Raw genomic sequence first — 19,943 nt, 5'->3', positions numbered from 1 at the left:
AGACAATAAACTTCTGACTGAATTTTTTGATGCGTAGCAAAAGCACCAAAAAAGGCCCCTCCCCCTCACACATAACAGTGAGAGAGATCAGTAAACTGTCATAAATTAAATAAAATGACTGCCAAGTGGAAAAAAATAGTGCCCAAAACATTTTTTCACCCAGTACCTCAGAAAATTAAACGATTTTACATGCCAGCAAAAAACGTTTAACATTAATAAATTGAGTGTTATTAAAAAGCCTGTTGCTAGTCCCTGCAAATTAGGCTAAAGTTTTATGCATACAGTATAATTCCAGTGAAGTGCCATTCCCCAGAATACTGAAGTGTAAAATATACATACATGACAGCCTGATACCAGTTGCTGCAACTGCATTTAAGGCTGAGTTTACATTATATCGGTATGGCAGAATTTTCTCATCAATTCCATTGTCAGAAAATAATAAGCTGCTACATACCTCTTTGCAGATTAATCTGCCCGCTGTCCCCTGATCTGAAGTTTACCTCTCCTCAGATGGCCGAGAAACAGCAATATGATCTTAACTACTCCGGCTAAAATCATAGAAAAACTCAGGTAGATTCTTCTTCAAATTCTACCAGAGAAGGAATAACACACTCCGGTGCTATTATAAAATAACAAACTTTTGATTGAAGGTATGAAACTAAGTATAATCACCACAGTCCTCTCACACATCCTATCTATTCGTTGGGTGCAAGAGAATGACTGGTAATGGCAGTTAGGGGAGGAGCTATATAGCAGCTCTGCTGGGTGAATCCTCTTGCACTTCCTGTTGGGGAGGAGTTAATATCCCATAAGTAATGGATGATCCGTGGACTGGATACACTTAACAAGAGAAATATCTGTACACAATATTTTACTTTGTCCCATCTAAGATGTATAAGAAACTGTATAGAATATATTTTGCATGTGAAGTCCATAGAGGTGTATCCATTTATGTAGTAGGGGTCGCTATCAACCAATGAGAATAGTGATGAGTCCAGTGTGCCTTTCCAACTAGTTTCAATTCAAGTATTTTCTAAATGATGTATCAATACTTTTGTTTCAAGTGTGTGATAGAAATGATTTGCCTGCAACACCTGAGTAAAACGTGTACTATGAATTGGTAAACAAGGAGGGAAGCAACACATTATTTGCACATGGGCACTAAATGCAGTAGGTTTAGGTGTAACTTGCAGAAGAACTTTTACACATAAAGGATAGTTGATTCATGGAATGATCTTCCAATAGGGGTGGTAAGGACAAATACTGTGCCTGGGATAAGCAAAAGGCCACCCTATGAAATTCTGGGAAGACTTGTTGGGAGCATAATGTGTATCTTGTCAAAATCTATGTTTATATAAAACTATAAATATCACCATATACAGTACGTTATAAATTCTGTCTTTTATTGCAGAAAAGTTGTCCTTGTTATTGAAAGGAACAGTCAGACACCTTTTATGTAGGTGCAAAATCCAAATACAGGCGTACCTTGTTTTATTGATATTGTGCTTCGAAGATATTGCATTTTTTAATAAGTTGGTTTGTGGAAAGTCTATCGGCAGCAAAATGCTCTTTAGTAGGCTTGTATTTTTACTATGACTAATAACAGGCCAGGTGTAAAAGAACCTATGCACTGCTCTAAGCAGTCACTGTGTAGAATGTATTAGGTGAACAGCAAATTGAATGTATTAGGTGAGCTTTTTATGTGGGATTTCATTTTGAATGTAATGTGCGTTTAAAGAGATATGTTTGGTAAAAACAGATATGTTAAATCAAAGTAAACATAAAAAGAAAGAGTGTGTAAACAGCAAACAACTTATTTAATTTCTTGTAAAATTAGCACTTAGAATGTTTCACTGTGTGATGGAAGTGGAACATTTTTGAAACTTAAGTTTCATTCTGGCAGTTCTGAGCATGAGCAAATCTGACTCCCCGTTTATTTAGTCTATTCATTTAAAACTAAACCAACTCTGGAAGTTTTATGTCATCATGTAGATAAGCTTCCTGTAGAGACCACAGCCACCTTGTAGGGATGTGACAGGAAGTACTGGACACTGCACAAATGAAGTTATAAAAAATAAAATAAAATCCATTTAAATAGATGAATAATACACATTGCAATGATTTATATTAAAAGGGACAGTCAAGTCCAAAAAAACTCTCATGTTTCAAATAGGGGATGTAATTTTAAACAACTTTCCAATTTACTTTTATCACCAATTTTGCTTTGTTCTCTTGGTATTCTTAGTTGAAAGCTAAACCTAGGAGGTTCATATGCTAATTTCTTAGACCTTGAAGGCCACCTCTAATCTAAATGCATTTTGATAGTTTTTCACCACTAGAGGGCATTAGTTCACGTGTTTCATATAGATAACATTGAGCTCATGCATGTGAATTTACCACGGAGACAGCTCTGATTGGCTAAAACGCAAGTCTGTCAAAAGAACTGAAATAAGGGGGCAGTCTGCTGAGGCTTAGATACAAGGTAATTACAAAAGGTAAAATGTGTATAATTAGAACTGTGTTGGTTATGCAAAACTGGGGAATTGGTAATTAATGGATTATCTATCTTTTAAAACAACAAATATTCTGGTGTTGACTGTCCCTTTAAGTATAAGCCACTGCTTAGTGCTTTTTTATTACTACAATGAAACAGACTGTTTAATATCCCGTTAAAAAAAAAACACTGAGTCACAGGCTTCTCCCATGAAAGACAAACCAAAAACAAAATAAAACCACTTACTTTGGTCTAGGATGAAGGCTGCATTACTCTGGGCCACTTCATAGCCCTGTTCTGCCAGCAGCAGATACTGCACAATCGCTATGTTGGAGTTACCATTCTTGTAGCCGTTATAAGCAGTCATCAGACGTTCTGACCAACGCCCGCGTTCACACACATTCTTAAACAGCTGGTGGAGAAAGAGGCCATTCAAGTGTGAGGAACAGAGTTTACAGTTGTTTAACTGTATAATAAGTCAAAATGTGGTTTTGTTGAATGTTTTTTTTTTTGTTTTTTTTTTTTAAATCAAACTATACTTTAAAATCTGCAAAAGTAAATTGATCAGATGGATTAACAAATATTACATATTTTCATTCCATGGAAGCTAAACAAGCTTTCTTAACTATTGTGATTTATGGTACTACAAATAGTGACAAATCTCTACACTTACTTCCACAGCTGTGTGACAGGAACGCATTACACCAGTGCCCGTGGCATGCATCTGCGCCAGGTTAAAGAAAGCCAAAATGTGCCCACCTTGTGAAGCTAGGTTAAAATACTTCAGGGCCTGTTTGTAATCCCTCTTTACCCCTACTCCATCTGAAAACAAACAAACAAAGTGAATTTACAGCTCTGAAATCAGTGAAAACCAATTCAAACATTAAACAAATGACTTTTCTTTTTGTATTAGATCACCCATTGTGAAAGATCTTCATACAGATCTAATGGTTTGTTCTCTCTCAGAACCCTCACAGGCACAGAGAGTTGTTGATGGCAGAGCAGGACAGTAGAGATACGGAATGCAACACAAGTGAGATCCTGGAACGTGTGAAGACTTTTCTCATTACCTGTTCTGTTCAAACAAGAAACACGTGCACCTTTAATAAGGGGGATGAAACGTCTGAGCACAACTACTATCAGCATTGTTATTACTCGCCAAGATGTTGTTTTTCCTCCAGCGCTTGGAGGTATCTTTAAAGTCACATTTTAAACAGTGTACAGGTAACAATGGGTTAAGCTCTGCATCTTTATAGAGGTGGCTTTTAGGAGTTTAGGTATTATCTCCCCAAATGACAGAATTCACAGATAAGCGAGGTTGTTGACTATTTGACTGCAGTATCATGCACTTTGGGTTAGAATTTAGGCTTTACAGTTTTACAGAAGCTGCATGGTTATTAAATATTCCATGAGGCTTGTTAAATACTTTTTCTGTACCTTATAAACTGTGTAAAGCTCTGTATCTGAATTGCATAATACAGCTTAAAAAAGCCGCCAACGTCACTAACCTGTGAATATTCACCATTTGTCACAGGGATCAAAAATACATCAGCTCCAAGTATAAAAAAGGTGCAGAGTTCACCAACCAGCACCTGCAGCAGGCACAGGAGGAAAACATCAGCATGGTGATTAGTGACCCTGCTACTGTAGCTGTGCCCAACAGTCCCTTTAACTACTGATAGCACAATGCTTTTGTTGGGGAGCCTAAAACTTGTAAATTGGATTATGACACCAATTATATCGATACACAAAGGCCATTCACGGTAGGCTCTCAATAAAGACCCAGCAGCAAAACAGTTTTATTAGCTATTATAAGTGATGCAGTATTAGGTCTGTATTTAAATGGTTATGGTATTAGATCAGTAGTGATTTGTGGGATGCAATAATATGATGAAAACCAAGACACGTTGGGCAAAATGCAAGTGGCGATCTAACTGTAGCATGCGAGCGATATGAGATATCTCTCTGCTTTTTGCACGTGTATTACAAGTTGAAAGTAAAACGCATGCGCTTGAGCGCAATTTAATCTAACACAAGTTGGCTTTAGAACGCTGGTTAACTGTTGTGCAAGTCAAAAAAAGTTGCACAAAACATATCAAACACATTGCGGTACGCTTCTTGCTCAAGCTATTTCTCATACCGTTCTTATATTTTGAGTTATACACTCTTTGCTCCACCTGTTTCTTTCAATAAGCAGGTTACCAAAACTGCATTGCCTCATGCTTCAAAAAAATGTAACTCTACTAACACCTAGAACTAAAAAAAAAAGTCTACTCACCAAAATAGACTATAGAAATTGTTATACAAATATTTAATTTATAAACATTTTTTTTTATTTAATTATATAGTACACAATATTCCAGGTGACTTACTGTAATACATGGAGCCCAGCTGCAGCTGCCCATCTACCCAGCCTTGGTCTGCAGCCTTCTGGAAATACTTTAAAGCCAGGTCATAGTTCTGAAAAGATGATTAACGCACAACTAATTCATCACACATAATATTTATAAAACCCATTTCAAAATTGTTGCTAGATTTTATGAGATAACTTATTGATCACCATCAGCAGCACCAATATTAACATCACAATGATTAGAACAGAAGCTGTTCTGGGATAATGACCTCAGCCTTTAATAAGTAAAACAATGCCATGACCTCTAATTAAATAGATCAGGTATTGTCCGGCCAAGCTGCTCGAAATTCCTAACGGTAACCTGGCTTTACCGTAAAGGACAAGGAAAGAAATAAGGTATTATATTCACAACCTGACAGATGCTTCCATGAAAAAAGCAGTTTAAGGTAACCTGGTATTACCTGCACTTTGGATTACTTCATTTTCGTTTACTATAAGATTGGATAACAAAACGGATTTTGAGTCTGATCTCACAAGGTACTTTTAATATAAAAAGGAGACGGCACTAAAATTCACATTTGCCCAACATTTTGCATATGCCAATGCTCTTTACCTGTGCACAGAAAAGAACTTTTAAAGAAATTTTAAAGAACTTTTGATTCATTTTTCAGTTCAATCATAATCGTGTTGGAATATATAAATGGCTATTTCTTATACTTAGGCTTGCTACTAATTTTTAAATATTTTAGCTTTATTAATTTAGCTTAATTAATTTGACCTTTTACTTAGCTCTATTTACATTGCGTTTTTGCACAACTGTCCACTATATGAACTAAGGTGTTATTCATTTAATAGCTGTTTAGCTTACAGATTTTTAGTTTACTCAGTTCTAGTCTACACATTTTTAGCTTATACACCTTTAGCTGACACAATTTTAGTTGACACTTTAACTTTAATTAATTTAATCTACTATTTTTTCTATTATTTTTCCATGATTTTTTAATCTACTGCACCAATTACACTTGCTGTATATACTAACCGTATCTGTTGTTATATTAACCTCATTAACTATACTAACTATATTAACTATATTAACTATATGTGCTGTGTATACTAACTATATCCTCCACACCTACTTCTTATCTCTTTATCTTTTTGCCTTTTTTGCCTTTGTCATTTTTGCTGAAAAAGAGAAACTCTATTATATCGGCTTTTTAACATATATCTAATTAAATTCTATTGTTTTTAAATAAATTTTTCAAAGAATAAATTTTAATCATCATTTTTTATAATAAATATTAGCTTATATATAATATATTTTATGTCCAGAGTGATTATTTCCATCCATTCTGTTTCATCTCAATAGTTTTAGCTTTAGGACCACTCAGCCTGGCCTTTAGCGCAGGAAGACAATTAACATAGATTGTCCGGCCAAGTGCCTAGCAATAAGTTAGATGCTTAGGATCACAAGACCTGCAAGGATTAAAAAGTGTAGGCTGCAATACGGATGATTTTTCTTGTCTGTTGCAAATAGGGTGAAATTCAAAGAAAGGTTTTGTTTCTTCCCAACAAATGAAAAGTGATAACTTTCTTCATATTCACTTTAATTCTTACACATATTTCTACCATCTTACAGACGGAGACAACATTCAGTAGAGTCCCACAAACAATCCCAATAAACTCAGTCTGTGTTGTAAAACTTAGTGATTTTATCCAATAAAGACTGCCCATAAAACCATCTCTAAACACGAGATTATTACCAGCAATACCTAACAGAAAAAGAGACAGTCTACTTGATGTTTTTTATTGATTAAAAGATAAATAATCGCATTACTAACCATTCTCCAGCTTTGCATTAACATAGCTATATTAATATACTTTATAAGATCTAAATGTGACCATTTCTAAGCCCCATATCTCACTGCTTTTCTATTCGATTTTTACAGCCACCCAGAGCTAGTTCATGTGTGCACCATATAGATAACATTACGCTCACTCCCGTGGAGAATAATAATGGTTATGCAGAAAACAACAATGATTGGCTAAAAAGCTAAAAAAGTTTTAAAAAAGCACTGCGATAAGAGGCAGTCTGCAGAGGCTTAGATATAAGAATCATGGAGGTAAAAAGTGTATTAATAGAACAGTGTTTATGCAAAACTGGGGAATGGTTTATAAAGGGATTATCCATCTTCTTAAACAATAACAAATTTCAAGTAGACTGTCCCTTTGACATTTACAAAAGTACAGATTCCTCAGCTTATTGTCCACAGATGGGATACTTACAACAGGAACGCCTCTACCATACAGATAAGCCATGCCCAGACCACTCTGACCGACAGGGTTACCCTAAGAGAAAACAGTCAGAATTGAGACCGGTGATCTAGTGTGTTAAGCACCTTCCCAGACACAGTGTCAAATTAAAATGCAAATTAATGGGGAAAAACACCACAAACAAAACAACCCTTACCATATCTGCAGCTTTCTTGAAGTACTGAAGAGCGGTTTCATTACTCTGTATCACAGAGTCACTTCCCTCAGAGTACATCTATCCACATAGTGGGAAATTAAAATACAGAAATAAAAATAAATATATGAATTATCCAAATCAGTCTATTAATTTATCCCACTATTAGAACACAAAACCTTTTACATTTCTACTAATAAAATCATTTTAAAACAACCCAAAGAAAAAACAGGTAAATAGTCTCTTTGGCACACAAGGACTATCAAGGTTATCTTGTCATTTAATAAACACTACCATAAAGTAAAATGTATTTCCACATATAATAACAAAGTACAATCTGTAAGTTGTTCAAAGGGTGGTGGACTTTGTAATACATTTTTATCATTGTTATCTTATCAACTATTTGTAAGGTGGATCCATAATCCATTCTGTACCTTTCCTAAGAAAGCCATTGCATGAGAGTTTCCCGCATTAGCTGCTTGATTGAAGTATTCAAATGCCCTCTGAAAAGAAAAAAAATGTTTAGGACAGAAAAGGACAATAATGTACTCTACAGGGTTGCTAGGAAGTTTTGTAAAGGTTTCAATAATAAAAAAAAAGTATAATACATTGAAGAGAAAACTGTAAACAATTCTGTTTGGATTGGGTCAAAAATTGTTTTCGCCTCAAAATTACAAAGTGGCACATGTATGAATTGGCCAATTGTCTGACATGTTTTACTCAGGGCATTCCTTTTTACACTAGAAGGTCTAATAAATGTTTAACCCCTGGGCAGTGGAACATATCTAAAACATTTAAGGTCACACAGACTCAAATTGATAAGCGATAAAAAGTGCAGTTCATGGGTTAGGATTATAAATATAGATTCTATATAATATATTATAAAGGGACATTAACCCAATTTATTTTTATATATAATGTTAAATTATGATTGGGTTTCCATAGCAATTGGTTGATTTGCACAGGAGCTCATTTATGTCTGTCCCTAATTGGTCAGCAAAGGATAAACAACATTCAAGAGACATTTCAAGGGGTGTGTTCTGGGTCTGTAAAACAATACATTATTGGTCTAACAAAATTACAGTTTTAACTGATTTTAAAACATTTATTTTGTATGTAGATCTGTCACAATGCAGCAAATAATTTCTGATGCATAAATAAAAAAAAAACTTTAATGTCCCCTTAAAGGGACAGTCAAGTCCAAAATAAACTTTCATGATTCAAATAGGGCATGTCATTTTAAACAACTTTCAAATTTACTTTTATCACCAATTTTGATTTGTTCTCTTGGTATTCTTAGTTGAAAACTACACCTAGGAGGTTCATATGCGAATTTCTTAGAACTTGAAGGATGCCTCTATTCTGAATGCATTTTGACAGTTTTTCACCACTAGAGGGAGTTAGTTCATGCGTGTCATATATATAACATTGAGCTCACGCACATGAAGTTACCTAGAAGTCAGCACCGATTGGCTAAAATTCAAGTCTGTCAAAAGAACTGAAATAAGGGAGCAATCTGCAGAGGCTTAGATACAAGGTAATTACAGTAGTAAAACGTGTATTATTATAACTGTGTTGGTTATGCAAAACTAGGGAATGGGTAATAAATGGGTAATTTAAACAACAAAAATTCTGGTGTTTACTCTCACTTTAAATGCCATGTGACATACAATACAAAATGCTGTTTTTCTTCTCAGTGTATGTAACTTGGAACTCAGTGTTTGTACCTGGTGATTTTGCTCCACACCGCGCCCTCCATGCAGATGAAGCTGTCCCAGACCAACCTAAAGAATGAATGTAAACGAGAATTCAGCAACACCATTATTAGACCTCACAGCTATGAAAAAAATGCATGTTCTATACACACACACACAATACTGAGCATAATTATGCAAAAAGCAATAAAATGACTAAACTGTACACATATATATATATATATATATATATAGCCACTCACCAGCATTGTTGGCATTTACAGCTTTAAAGGGTTAAGAGACATGAATCTAATAATCTGTGCCACAAGGAAGTTTGTTTTTATCTATCAAATGTAGCCAACCTGAGCTTGCACATCTCCTTTCTCAGCCAGGAACTGGTAATACTGGATCAAATCTTCCTCTAACATCCCGCTAGCCATGCCTGGGTTCTCTACTTCGTCTGGTAGCCGAATTCTTTGGACCACAGTCCCGCCCGTCAGAGATATATCACTAGCAACTAGAAAAAGACAACATAAAATAAATCCAAATTACCCTTTCACCTAATCATTGCCCTGTACTTTACAATTTGTTATTCTTTAAGGACCATTAAATACAGTAGAATTGAATAACTGACAAACACACAATAAAAAGACAATGCTATGGCACTTACTTTGAGCAGTAGAATATTTTCTGGCAAATTTCACAAAGTTAATACAATTTTCCCTCCCCCTGTGTCATGTGACAGCCATCAGCCAATCACAAAATACATATACGTATTTAATATGTATTATTGCACATGCTCAGCAGGAGCTGGAGCCTCAAGTGTGCAGAGAAGAAAAAAAAAAGTGCACGTCTGGCTAATGGAAGTATATTGGAAAGTTGTTTATTAAATTGCTTTATCTGATCGTGAAACTTTAATTTTGACTTTAAAGTGACTTAAAAGTGCAAAAACAAAATGATCTAACGAGTTACAGCATTTCATATTTACGCTATTGCTTGCATACAATTGTCTGCAAAGGGGTAATATCAGCTCTAGAGCAGCAGCAACCAGTAAAGGGTTTGCATAAACAAAGAGAGAAGCGCTCAACCTGGGAACAAATAATAGCATAATAGCTTGTTCTATGGCTAGTTACCACCCAAGAAGCAGACTCTTTTTGCTCAACAAGTGCCTTTCACACAGAAGAACTTTCCTGAAGCATATCAGTCTGATCCTGACTTAACAGTACAGTCCAGCCCCGAAATACCAGGCAATCCCTCTCCGAACGAAACGGCTAAACCCCAGACGTACGTTTCCCTAAGGGTGATGGGGGAAACCAGATGTGGACTCCTTGCCAAGTGTGCTTAAAAGGAATATGGCTGCACCTCACTGACGAGGCACAAAGAAGGACGAAACAATCATCTGGGGTTGTCATGTTCCTTGTTCAAAGGAGAATTGCCTGGTATTTTGGAGCTGGACTGACCTTACTTGGTGGGATCAGATTGATATACTTCAGGAAAGTTTTCCTTTGTGAAAAGAACAACTGGGCTAAAAGAGGCTGCTCCTGGGTGGTAACTCACCATAGAACAAGTGAGCGGTTGTTCGTTCCTGGTAGAGTGCTTCTCTCTTTGTATGCAAACCAGTAAAGGGTTAAAGTGGCCTAAAAGTGTTACAGTATCTCAAAAAAGTGAGTACACCCCTCACATTTTTGTAAATATTTTATATCTTTTCATGTGACAACACTGAAGAAATTACGCTTTGGTACAATGTAAAGTAGGGAGCGTACAGCCTGTATAACAGTGTAAATGTACTGTCCCCTCAAAATAACTCAACACACAGCCATTAATGTCTAAACCGTTGGCAACAAAAGTGAGTACACCCCTAAGTGGAAATGTCCAAATTGGGCCCAATTAGCAATTTTTCCTCCCGGTGACATGTGACTTGTTAGTGTTACAAGGTCTCAGGTGTGAATGGGGAGCAGGTGTGTTAAATTTGGTATTATAGCTCTCACACTCTCTTATACTGGTCACTGGAAGTTCAACATGGCACCTCATGGCAAAGAACTCTGAGGAACTGAAAAAAAGAATTGTTGCTCTACATAAAAGATGGCCTAGGCTATAAGAAGATTGCCAAGACCCTGAAACTGAGCTGCAGCACGGTGGGCAAGACCATACAGCGGTTTCACAGGACAGGTTCCACTCAGAACAGGCCTCGTCATAGTCACCCAAAGAAGTTGAGTGCACATGCTCAGCGTCATATCCAGAGGTTGTCTTTGGGGAAAAGACGTATGAGTGCTGCCAGTATTGTTGCAAAGGTTGAAGGGGTGGGGGGGTCAGCCTGTCAATGCTCAGAGCATACGCCGCACATTGCTTTAAATTGGTCTGCATGGCTGTCGTCCCAGAAGGAAGCCTCTTCTAAAGATGATGCACCAGAAAGCCCGCAAACAGTTTGCTGAAGACAAGAAGACGAAGGACATGGATTACTGGAATCATGTCCTGTGGTCCGATGAGACCAAGATAAACGTATTTGGTTCAGGTGGTGTCAAGCGTGTGCGGCGGCAACCGGGTGAGGAGTACAAAGACAAGTGTGTCTTGCCTACAGTCAAGCATGGTGGTGGGAGTGTCATGGTCTAGGCCTGCATGAGTGCTGACGGCACTGAGGAGCTACAGCTCATTGAGGGAACCAAGAATGCCAACATCTACTGTGACATACTGAAGCAGAGCATGATCCCCACCCTTCGTAGACTGGGCCGCAGGGCAATATTCCAACATGATAACGACCCCAAACACACCTCCAAAACGACCACTGCCTTTCTAAAGAAGCTGAGGGTAAATGTGATGGACCGGCCAAGCATGTCTCCAGACCTAAACCATATTAAACATCTGTGGGGCATCCTCAAATGGAAGGTGGGAGAGTGCAAGGTCTCTTAACATCCACCACCTCTGTGATTAGCGTCATGGATGAGTGGAAGAGAACTCCAGTGGCAACCTGTGAAGCTCAGGTGAACTCCATGCCCAAGAGGGTTAAGGCAGTGCTGGAAAATAATGGTGGCCACACAAAATATTGACACTTTAGGCCCAATTTGGACAATTCCACTTAGGGGTGTACTAACTTTTGTTGCCAACGGTTTAGACATTAATGGCTGTGTGTCGAGTTATTTTGAGGGGACAGCACATTTACACTGTTTTATATGCTGTACTCACTACTTTACATTGTAGCAAAGTGTCATTCTTCATGAAAACATATAATAAAATATTTACAAAAATGTGAGGGGTGTACTCATTTTTGTAAGATAGTGTATACGCAAGTAACAGGGCAATAATAAAATCCTGTACGATTAAACCCTGTAAAGGCACTAAACACATAGTGAAAGCAGCAATGAACTAATGGTACCTAGCTAATGTGTGTAGCCATGTTTAGGCAATGAAATAAAAAGTGTTATCAGGATTAACTGAAAAGTCTCTTAAAACTGCACGCTCCATCTAAACCGTGACTCTCTAAAGCTGGAGTTTATCATTTATATGTTCTACTGTATTTATTTTTAATAGCTAAAATCCACCCACCACTTGCCAAGACAGCTAGCCACGGTCATTATGTTAGCAAAACATGCATGGTTTTGCATTTTGTTATCTAAACCTCTTCTGCGGAGGCCAATTACAGACATATATACTGTATATAGAGGGTTAGGTTTGTGAAGTCTGCAATGTGCATTTTAAATTCTAATAATTAGGGAAAAACAAGATCACATAATTTTAAATGAAAGGACAAGCAAATATAGTAGATTTGCATAAACAACAAATGCAAGATAACAAGACAATGCAATAGAACTTAGTCTGAACTTTATATGAGTAGATTTTTTTTTCTGACAAATGTCGGTTATTTCTATTTCCACTCCCCCTGTATCATGTGACAGCCATCAGCCAATCACAAATGCAGATACATATATTCTGTAAAGTCTTGCACATGCCCAGTAGGAGATGGTGACTCAAAAAGTGTAAATATAAAAAGACTGTGCACATTTTGATAATAGAAGTAAATTGGAAAGTTGTTTAAAATTGCTGCTTAATGTGAATCAAAGTTAAATTAAAAGGGACACTCAAGTCAAAATTAATGTAAAAAGGGGGTAAATAATGAAAGTATAGTGAAAAAAAAAAAAGATTTTACAGCACATGATTAATCATCTATTACAAACTGAAAGTGTTTATAGGGTCCCTAATTAACAGTTACCATGGTTCGCTACTAGTCGATAATGAGTGAGGGCAGATTCACAGCTTTGCAGAACTCCAATTCCAGCCCAGTATCGATAGCCCTGAAATGGGAAAGAGACTCATAATACTCCAGGCTTTGCAGGGGAAACCGACTGTATGTGACTACTGATCAGAGGCAGCTACGTCATCACTTACCAAAATCATGTGAGCTATCAAATTCCCTCCTAGAGCCCCAAAGGTGTAGTAAACAAGGGCCTGAAATACAGTAAAGTAACAATGATATCTAGATAGCAGCTTCACCGAGGCGCTTAAGGATGAACATAAACTTACCTTTGCTTGGCTGGAATTCACACCAAGGCCAGAAGCATAAAGGAACCCAAGAGCCTGTAATATAATCATATAAATAATCAGCCTACAAATTAAATAAAAGAATAGGTGGTATAACACAGATCTATATTGATTGACTGTCTAGTGCTTATGAGCGTATTATTACATCATGTCTAAACAGAAGGTAATAATAAACTCATAAGCACTAGACAGTCATTAGATAGGGACCTACATGCTATTAAAAGCGCATAGCTTTTAGCGACCTTACAAAGCATTTCTAGCCAAAATATTAAAGGGGCAAGAAAACAAAAAACTGTCTTTCATGATTCCGAGCACTACTGGGATATAGCTGAGAACATTGGGCGAGCCAATGACTAGCGGCATAAATGTGCAGCCATCAATCTCTGATTTAAGACATTTTAATTTGTTTCATGTAAAGTTACAAAAGAAGCGTAAAAAAAAATTAAAAAAAATACAATATTATAAAAAACTGACTGTGTAACCTATTTTAGATGGTAAATCACTAAAAGAAAATTGTATTTATAGCAACTGCAAGTATGTGAAGAATGTGTGTAATATATAAGTAGCTACACACAAGACAAATATGAGGCTGTTAAATTGTTGTTTTTTGCGATATCGAAAAATTGCTGTCTGAACATAAATAGATCATTTTAAAACATAACTTCTACTTCATTTAGTTTTGCACAGAATGTAAATATTTCATTTGAAGGTTTATTTAGATCTTTAAATCCTGTCCTACTGAATTACCACCACTTTCCTACCATTTGCCCTTTGGGTGATCCATTTTCGGTTAGCTTCTCTAGAAGATCCTTGGCTGCGTGAATATTCTGCTTTATTGGGTCCCCAAAGAGCAACGCGTAAGCGACTTTCTCCATCGCCTTGATGTGATTCATATCAGAGGCTTTCATAAAATACTGGTAGGCCCTACAAAAGGAATGGTTGTATGGATATTAACTGCATACACAAAAGCAGCTTTGTCTCTTGGCCAAGGCTGGGAATTATCTATAAATCTAGTCACCTGGAAACATATTCAGTAGATTCCTTACTAACACTATGAAAGTGCGCCACCTAGTGTTTATAGAATTTCTGTTCAGCTACCATCTACAAGCGGACACTCGTGCAATGCTGCCCCATGACTTGCCAATCACCCCTGTCAGGATCAGACCAGGGTAATTGTAATCCATAACGAGGGTTTAGGAAGCTGCGGTTTAGACCATTGCTTCATAAATATCAGTTATAGGCTCGCACATATTAATAGGGCCATTTGCAATGTAGAAAACTGCCGCTATTGTGGCTGACAGAAAGGCTACAGGGCTAGGGGTCTGATGAGATATGGATTTCAGGTTTAGGAATTTTAACTGATTTTGTTTGTAGACAACCTAAAAAAAAAAAAAAAAAAGCGGTATATATAAGGGGGGGGGGGGGGAGATCTACTATGGTAAAATGTGTCATAGCCTAAGTAAACAGGACTAAACAATTAGTGTTATTAAAAGTGACAGTAAACCGTCATGATTTGGACACAGTGTGCAATTCTAAACAACTCTCCAATTGATTTATATTATCAAGTTAGCTATGGTATCCTTTGCTAAAGACTAAACCTAGGTAGGTTCAGGAGCAGCAATAAGTTACTGGGAGCTAGCTGAACACATATGCTGGGTCAATAACAAGAGGCATATACGTGCAGCAACCAATCACCTGCTACCTCCCAGCAGTTCATTGCTGCTCCTGAGCCTACCTAAGTATGCTTTTTAACAAAGGATATAGCCAGAATGAAGTAAACTGGTAAGTTGTTTAAAACCCCATGCTCTGCTTGAATCATAAAAGTTTAATTTTGACCGGCCCCTTAAAAAAATAAAGTTGTCACTTTCTAGGTATTCAACCAAACAAGCAGTGCTGTATAGCGAACTATAAAATATTCATCATAGTGCCAATGTCAGAGCAATAGCAGTGTAAGCACATACTCTTTCTTCTGTGTTCTTTTGCTGCTCTCATTTAAAATCTTCATCCCCAGATCATAGAGGTTCTCTGCTTCTTCCATCTGCTGTCTCTTTGTAGCTTGTTCATCAGCTGAAGAGGACAGAAAACTATACTTTATAAATACACAATATAAAAGAAGATCCCATTTGTGTATGTGCGCCTATGTATGTGTGCGTGCATGCCTGCGTGTGTCTATGTATGTGGGTGTGTCTATGTATGTGTACGTGTCTCTATGTATGTGTGTGCGTGCGTGCATGTGTACGTGTCTCTATGTATGCGCACATGTGTACGTGTCTCTATGTATGCGTGTGTGTGCGCACATGTGTACGTGTCTCTATGTATGCGTGTGTGCGCACATGTGTACGCGTCTCTATGTATGCGTGTGTGCGCGCACATGTGTACGTGTCTCTATGTATGCGTGTGTGCGCACATGTGTACGTGTCTCTATGTATGCGTGTGTGCGCACATGTGTACGTGTCTATGTATGCGTGTGTGTGCGCACGTGTACGTGTCTCTATGTATGCGTGTGTGCGCGCGCATGTGTACATGTCTCTATGTATGTGCGCGTGCAAGCCTGTGTGTGTCTATGTATGTGGGCGTGTGTCTTTGTATGTGGGGGTGCCTATGTATGTGGGCGTGCCTGCGTGTCTTATACCCCCTACACAAAATAACTGTCCCATTCTGCCTAAACCATTATTTGATTGAACATTTAAAATTACGAAAACAAACTAGGAAATGCTCTTGCTTAGAGTACAAAAGGCTTAGAAATTTATTTTAGAAAGGATGTAAAATTATATTTTTGGACGTGTAACAACCTGACTCACTGGAAAAGATTCACTAAGAGGTCTCTTAAGCTTCATAAGAACGTTTTATGCAACAAATGAATGTACTTGCAGGATAGAGAGCACCTCCAGGTGCAGTAAGAGCAGGCTGGGACTTCACAGCCTCCCAGCTGACTGCACTCCACAGTAAGCAGTGAAATAAAATCCCAGAATTAAAAAAAAAAAAAAAAAAAAAATCAATCCCCAAAATGGTATTACAATGAACACCACCAAAGCAGCAAGTGTATAAATAAAAATAATAACTTTATTAAAAGCAATGCATCTCTCAGCCTCTGCAGGGGCTGTTTCCTCAGGCTATACTTAAAATAAATTAAATACACTTGCTATATAAAAAGGGATATAAAAGCTCTGATAGGTTAAACAATTAATAAAAATCACCTGTGTGTGTCATCAGTAGGTAATTATTTGACATAGTAAACAATGACCTCACATGAGAGATTTAACCCTTTCATTGCCGGGTTAAAAAGTCTACATCAGAACAGCGTTCCGATGTAGACAAATTGAAATCACGCGATCGTGCAAAAGATCGGGTCTGGGGGCGTCCCTAAGACACTAGGAACGCCCTCCAGACCCCGATCAAATCGTGCAAGCCTAGTAGGTTTCAGGACAGCCGTTTGCAATGACGTTGTATTCCATCATAACAGCTTTAAAGCCCAGTGCCGTTGTGACTGAATACAACGGCATAACGGCATTAAAAAGGTCAACAGATTATACATAAGAGAGATGTGAAAGTTTAACAATCTACATACATGGGCCCACAATTTAAAACAAGAAAAAATCTTGTTTGCCCATAGGCATTGCAATCTTATGCTTCTGTTTGCAAATAAAAAAACACAGAAACCACACATATACTAAATGGCACTAAAAAAAAAAAAAAGACCCCCCCCCAGTCACAAAATGCAATGTTCTATGTAAATGCAGCCGTCTACACTGTGTACAGAATGTATTGACCCTACTTGTAAAAAAATGTATTGATTTATTGGCAATACTCATAACAGTAAATCACTTTTAAAAGAAGGGAAATAACACCTGCCTGGAAGAGATATGATCAAGGTCTAACTCCCCAAGTGAAATACTGTGAAATGTGAAGTCCACAAGTGTTTTACTAAACACCCCTGTAGTTCCGTCACCATGCGGTTCCTAAACCCTCCAGAATCTCTGTCTCCATGTGGGGAGGGGTGTATACCAATCAGGGAAAGTGATATCCCAAATCTACCAATCTTGAGGGAGAGAACACCGAATGGGGGCGGGGCCAGAGGGCTCTCTGGCTGCTATGCGTAAACACGCAAGTAATATGGATAAATTATCCCATCCTAACTACATAGAGCCTGACGAGCTAACAGCTGATCTTGTAGCCTAAGTAGCCCAAGGAAATTCCAGCCAAAATTTGAAAGCACATGGGTGCATTTTGGTATTGTACAGAAGCAATTTTGTAATATACATGCATTAGCAAAAATGCTTCTAATAAAAGCTATAGCTGTTTCAAAAGTGTATTCGGTATCCTCTCCCTCCAGATTGGTAGTTTTGGGATATCCCTTTCCCCGATTGATATACACCCCTCCCCACATGAAGACAGACGCTGGAGGGTTTAGGAACCGGATGGTGACCGCGCTACAGGGGTGTTTAGTAAAAAACACTTGTGGACTTCAAATTTCACAGTATTTCACTTGGGGAGTTAGACCTTGATCATATCTCTTCCAGGCAGGTGTTATTTCCCTTCTTTTAAAAGTGATTTACTGTTATGAGCATTACCAAAAAATCAATACATTATTTTACAAGTAGGGTCAATATATTCTGTACACAGTGTAGACGTCTGCATTTACATAGAACATTGCATTTTGTGACTGTGGGGGTCTGTTTTTTATAGTGCCATTTAGTATATGTGTGATTTCTGTGTTTTTTATTTGCAAACAGAAGCATAAGATTGCAATGCCTATGGGCAAACAAGATTTTTCCTTTTTTCTTGTTTTGAATTGTGGGCCCATGTATGTAGATTGTTAAACTTTCACAACTCTCTTATGTATAATCAATGTTAAATCTCTCATGTGAGGTCATTGTTTACTATGGTTACTATGTCAACTAATTACCTACTGATGACACACACAGGTGATTTTAATTAATTGTTTAACCTATCAGAGCTTTTTTATCCCTTTATATAGCAAGTGCATTTAATTTATTTTATGTATAGCCTGAGGAAACAGCCCTTGCAGAGGCTGAGAAACGCGTTGCTTTTAATAAAGTTATTGTTTTTATTTATACACTTGCTGTTTTAGTGGTGTTCATTGTAATACCACTTTGGGATTTTTTTAATTTTTGGGGGGGGATTTTATTTCACTGCTTACTGTGGAGTGCAGTCAGCTGGGAGGCTGTGAAGTCCCAGCCTGCTCTTACTACACCTGGAGGTGCTCTCTATCCTGCAATTACATTAATTTGTCTTCTATTCTGCTGACCCTGTCTACACAGTACTGGGCTATGTTTGTTTGCTCTTTATCTATACACAGATAATGGGATTACCTTCTCAAGTGTTCCAGACCTAACATGACTGTCAATTGGCAACAGTGAGCTGGACTACTGCAAAGCTCGAGCCCACCTTAGCACCACCATTGGGTGCACTTGTGAGTATTTTTCCAACTTTCTCCATTTATATAATCTGTTTGGGTGGTACTAGGCCATTGCGGCGCCTCTGTTTATCTTTCTGAAGATTGTCAAGTACCAGGATTCGACCATCCTTTGACAGAGAGCTGCCTGTTCTGGATTATATGGACTTTATTTTCAATTTGTTTGTATTGTTTAACTTTTAACTCTGGAGTAAGTAGGAAGTGCCCCCTATGGGATTCTTGTGTATGCTTGGGCACACCATTTTTTCTCTTTTTTTAAGTTTGGAAACTGGTGGCAAAAACATTTATCTCCATTAAAGTCTATGGAGAATTTTTATGTTGCCACCAGTTTTCAAACTTTACCCCCTCAATAGAAACTAGCCCTGTGTCTGTCAAACCACCAATCTGGAAAACAAATTCTCTGTAGTAATTACACTAATTTTATAGTTCCATTTTATGTATCACCATGTGTCTGCCTATGATTTCTTCCTAACAGTCATATGTGTATTACTATGTTTATTATTCTGTCAGCTATAGCATCATGTAACAGGACCAAGCTGCAGACAGCATTAAGCAGTTTCATGGGCAGAATTTGTACGTGCACAATTTATATTGTAGTTGCACTAAGTGGCACAAAGATTATTATTATTCACTTATGGCACATCACTGATATATTGTCACTTTATAAATAAATGATAACTAAGCATATTGCACTGCTGACTACTCTACATTCTGCTCCTGCCAAACAAGAAAGCCAGAAATTCCATATTCCACAATTAGCACAGACACAGAAAACCGAGAAGATGAAAAAACATTTCTTGGTATAACCGTTGCCTTGTCCGTCTCCATACTGGAAGCATTACTAGAATATAAGAAGTAGTCCTAAAGACTGTGTACACGGGCCATTTTTTGCAGTACAGCGATTCCAACCCTTACTCTCTCTCTCTGCCCCCTTCTCTTTTACTCTCTCTCCCCCCCCTCTCTTTTTC

At 37.6% G+C, this 19,943-nt stretch overlaps 1 protein-coding gene across 1 annotated transcript in view; it reads right to left on the bottom strand.

The window, feature by feature from the left end:
- The window catches only part of SEL1L (SEL1L adaptor subunit of ERAD E3 ubiquitin ligase), a 63,740-nt gene that overhangs the window by 27,537 nt on the left and 16,260 nt on the right, over positions 1 to 19,943 (bottom strand). Inside the window, exons 5-17 of the mRNA XM_053697344.1 lie at positions 15,500 to 15,605; positions 14,300 to 14,462; positions 13,521 to 13,574; positions 13,386 to 13,445; positions 13,210 to 13,291; positions 9,368 to 9,522; positions 9,039 to 9,095; positions 7,746 to 7,814; positions 7,315 to 7,392; positions 7,131 to 7,193; positions 4,867 to 4,954; positions 3,168 to 3,316; positions 2,741 to 2,906 (exon numbers count right to left, since the gene is read on the bottom strand). Coding sequence (XP_053553319.1) covers positions 2,741 to 2,906; positions 3,168 to 3,316; positions 4,867 to 4,954; positions 7,131 to 7,193; positions 7,315 to 7,392; positions 7,746 to 7,814; positions 9,039 to 9,095; positions 9,368 to 9,522; positions 13,210 to 13,291; positions 13,386 to 13,445; positions 13,521 to 13,574; positions 14,300 to 14,462; positions 15,500 to 15,605 — 1,290 coding nt within the window. The remainder of the gene's footprint in view (positions 1 to 2,740; positions 2,907 to 3,167; positions 3,317 to 4,866; positions 4,955 to 7,130; positions 7,194 to 7,314; positions 7,393 to 7,745; positions 7,815 to 9,038; positions 9,096 to 9,367; positions 9,523 to 13,209; positions 13,292 to 13,385; positions 13,446 to 13,520; positions 13,575 to 14,299; positions 14,463 to 15,499; positions 15,606 to 19,943) is intronic.

The sequence above is a fragment of the Bombina bombina genome, chromosome 1 (assembly GCF_027579735.1).
Source record: "Bombina bombina isolate aBomBom1 chromosome 1, aBomBom1.pri, whole genome shotgun sequence".
Taxonomy (NCBI): domain Eukaryota; kingdom Metazoa; phylum Chordata; class Amphibia; order Anura; family Bombinatoridae; genus Bombina; species Bombina bombina.
Note: the sequence above shows the minus strand (reverse complement) of the source record. Positions and strands in the feature narration are given on the sequence as shown.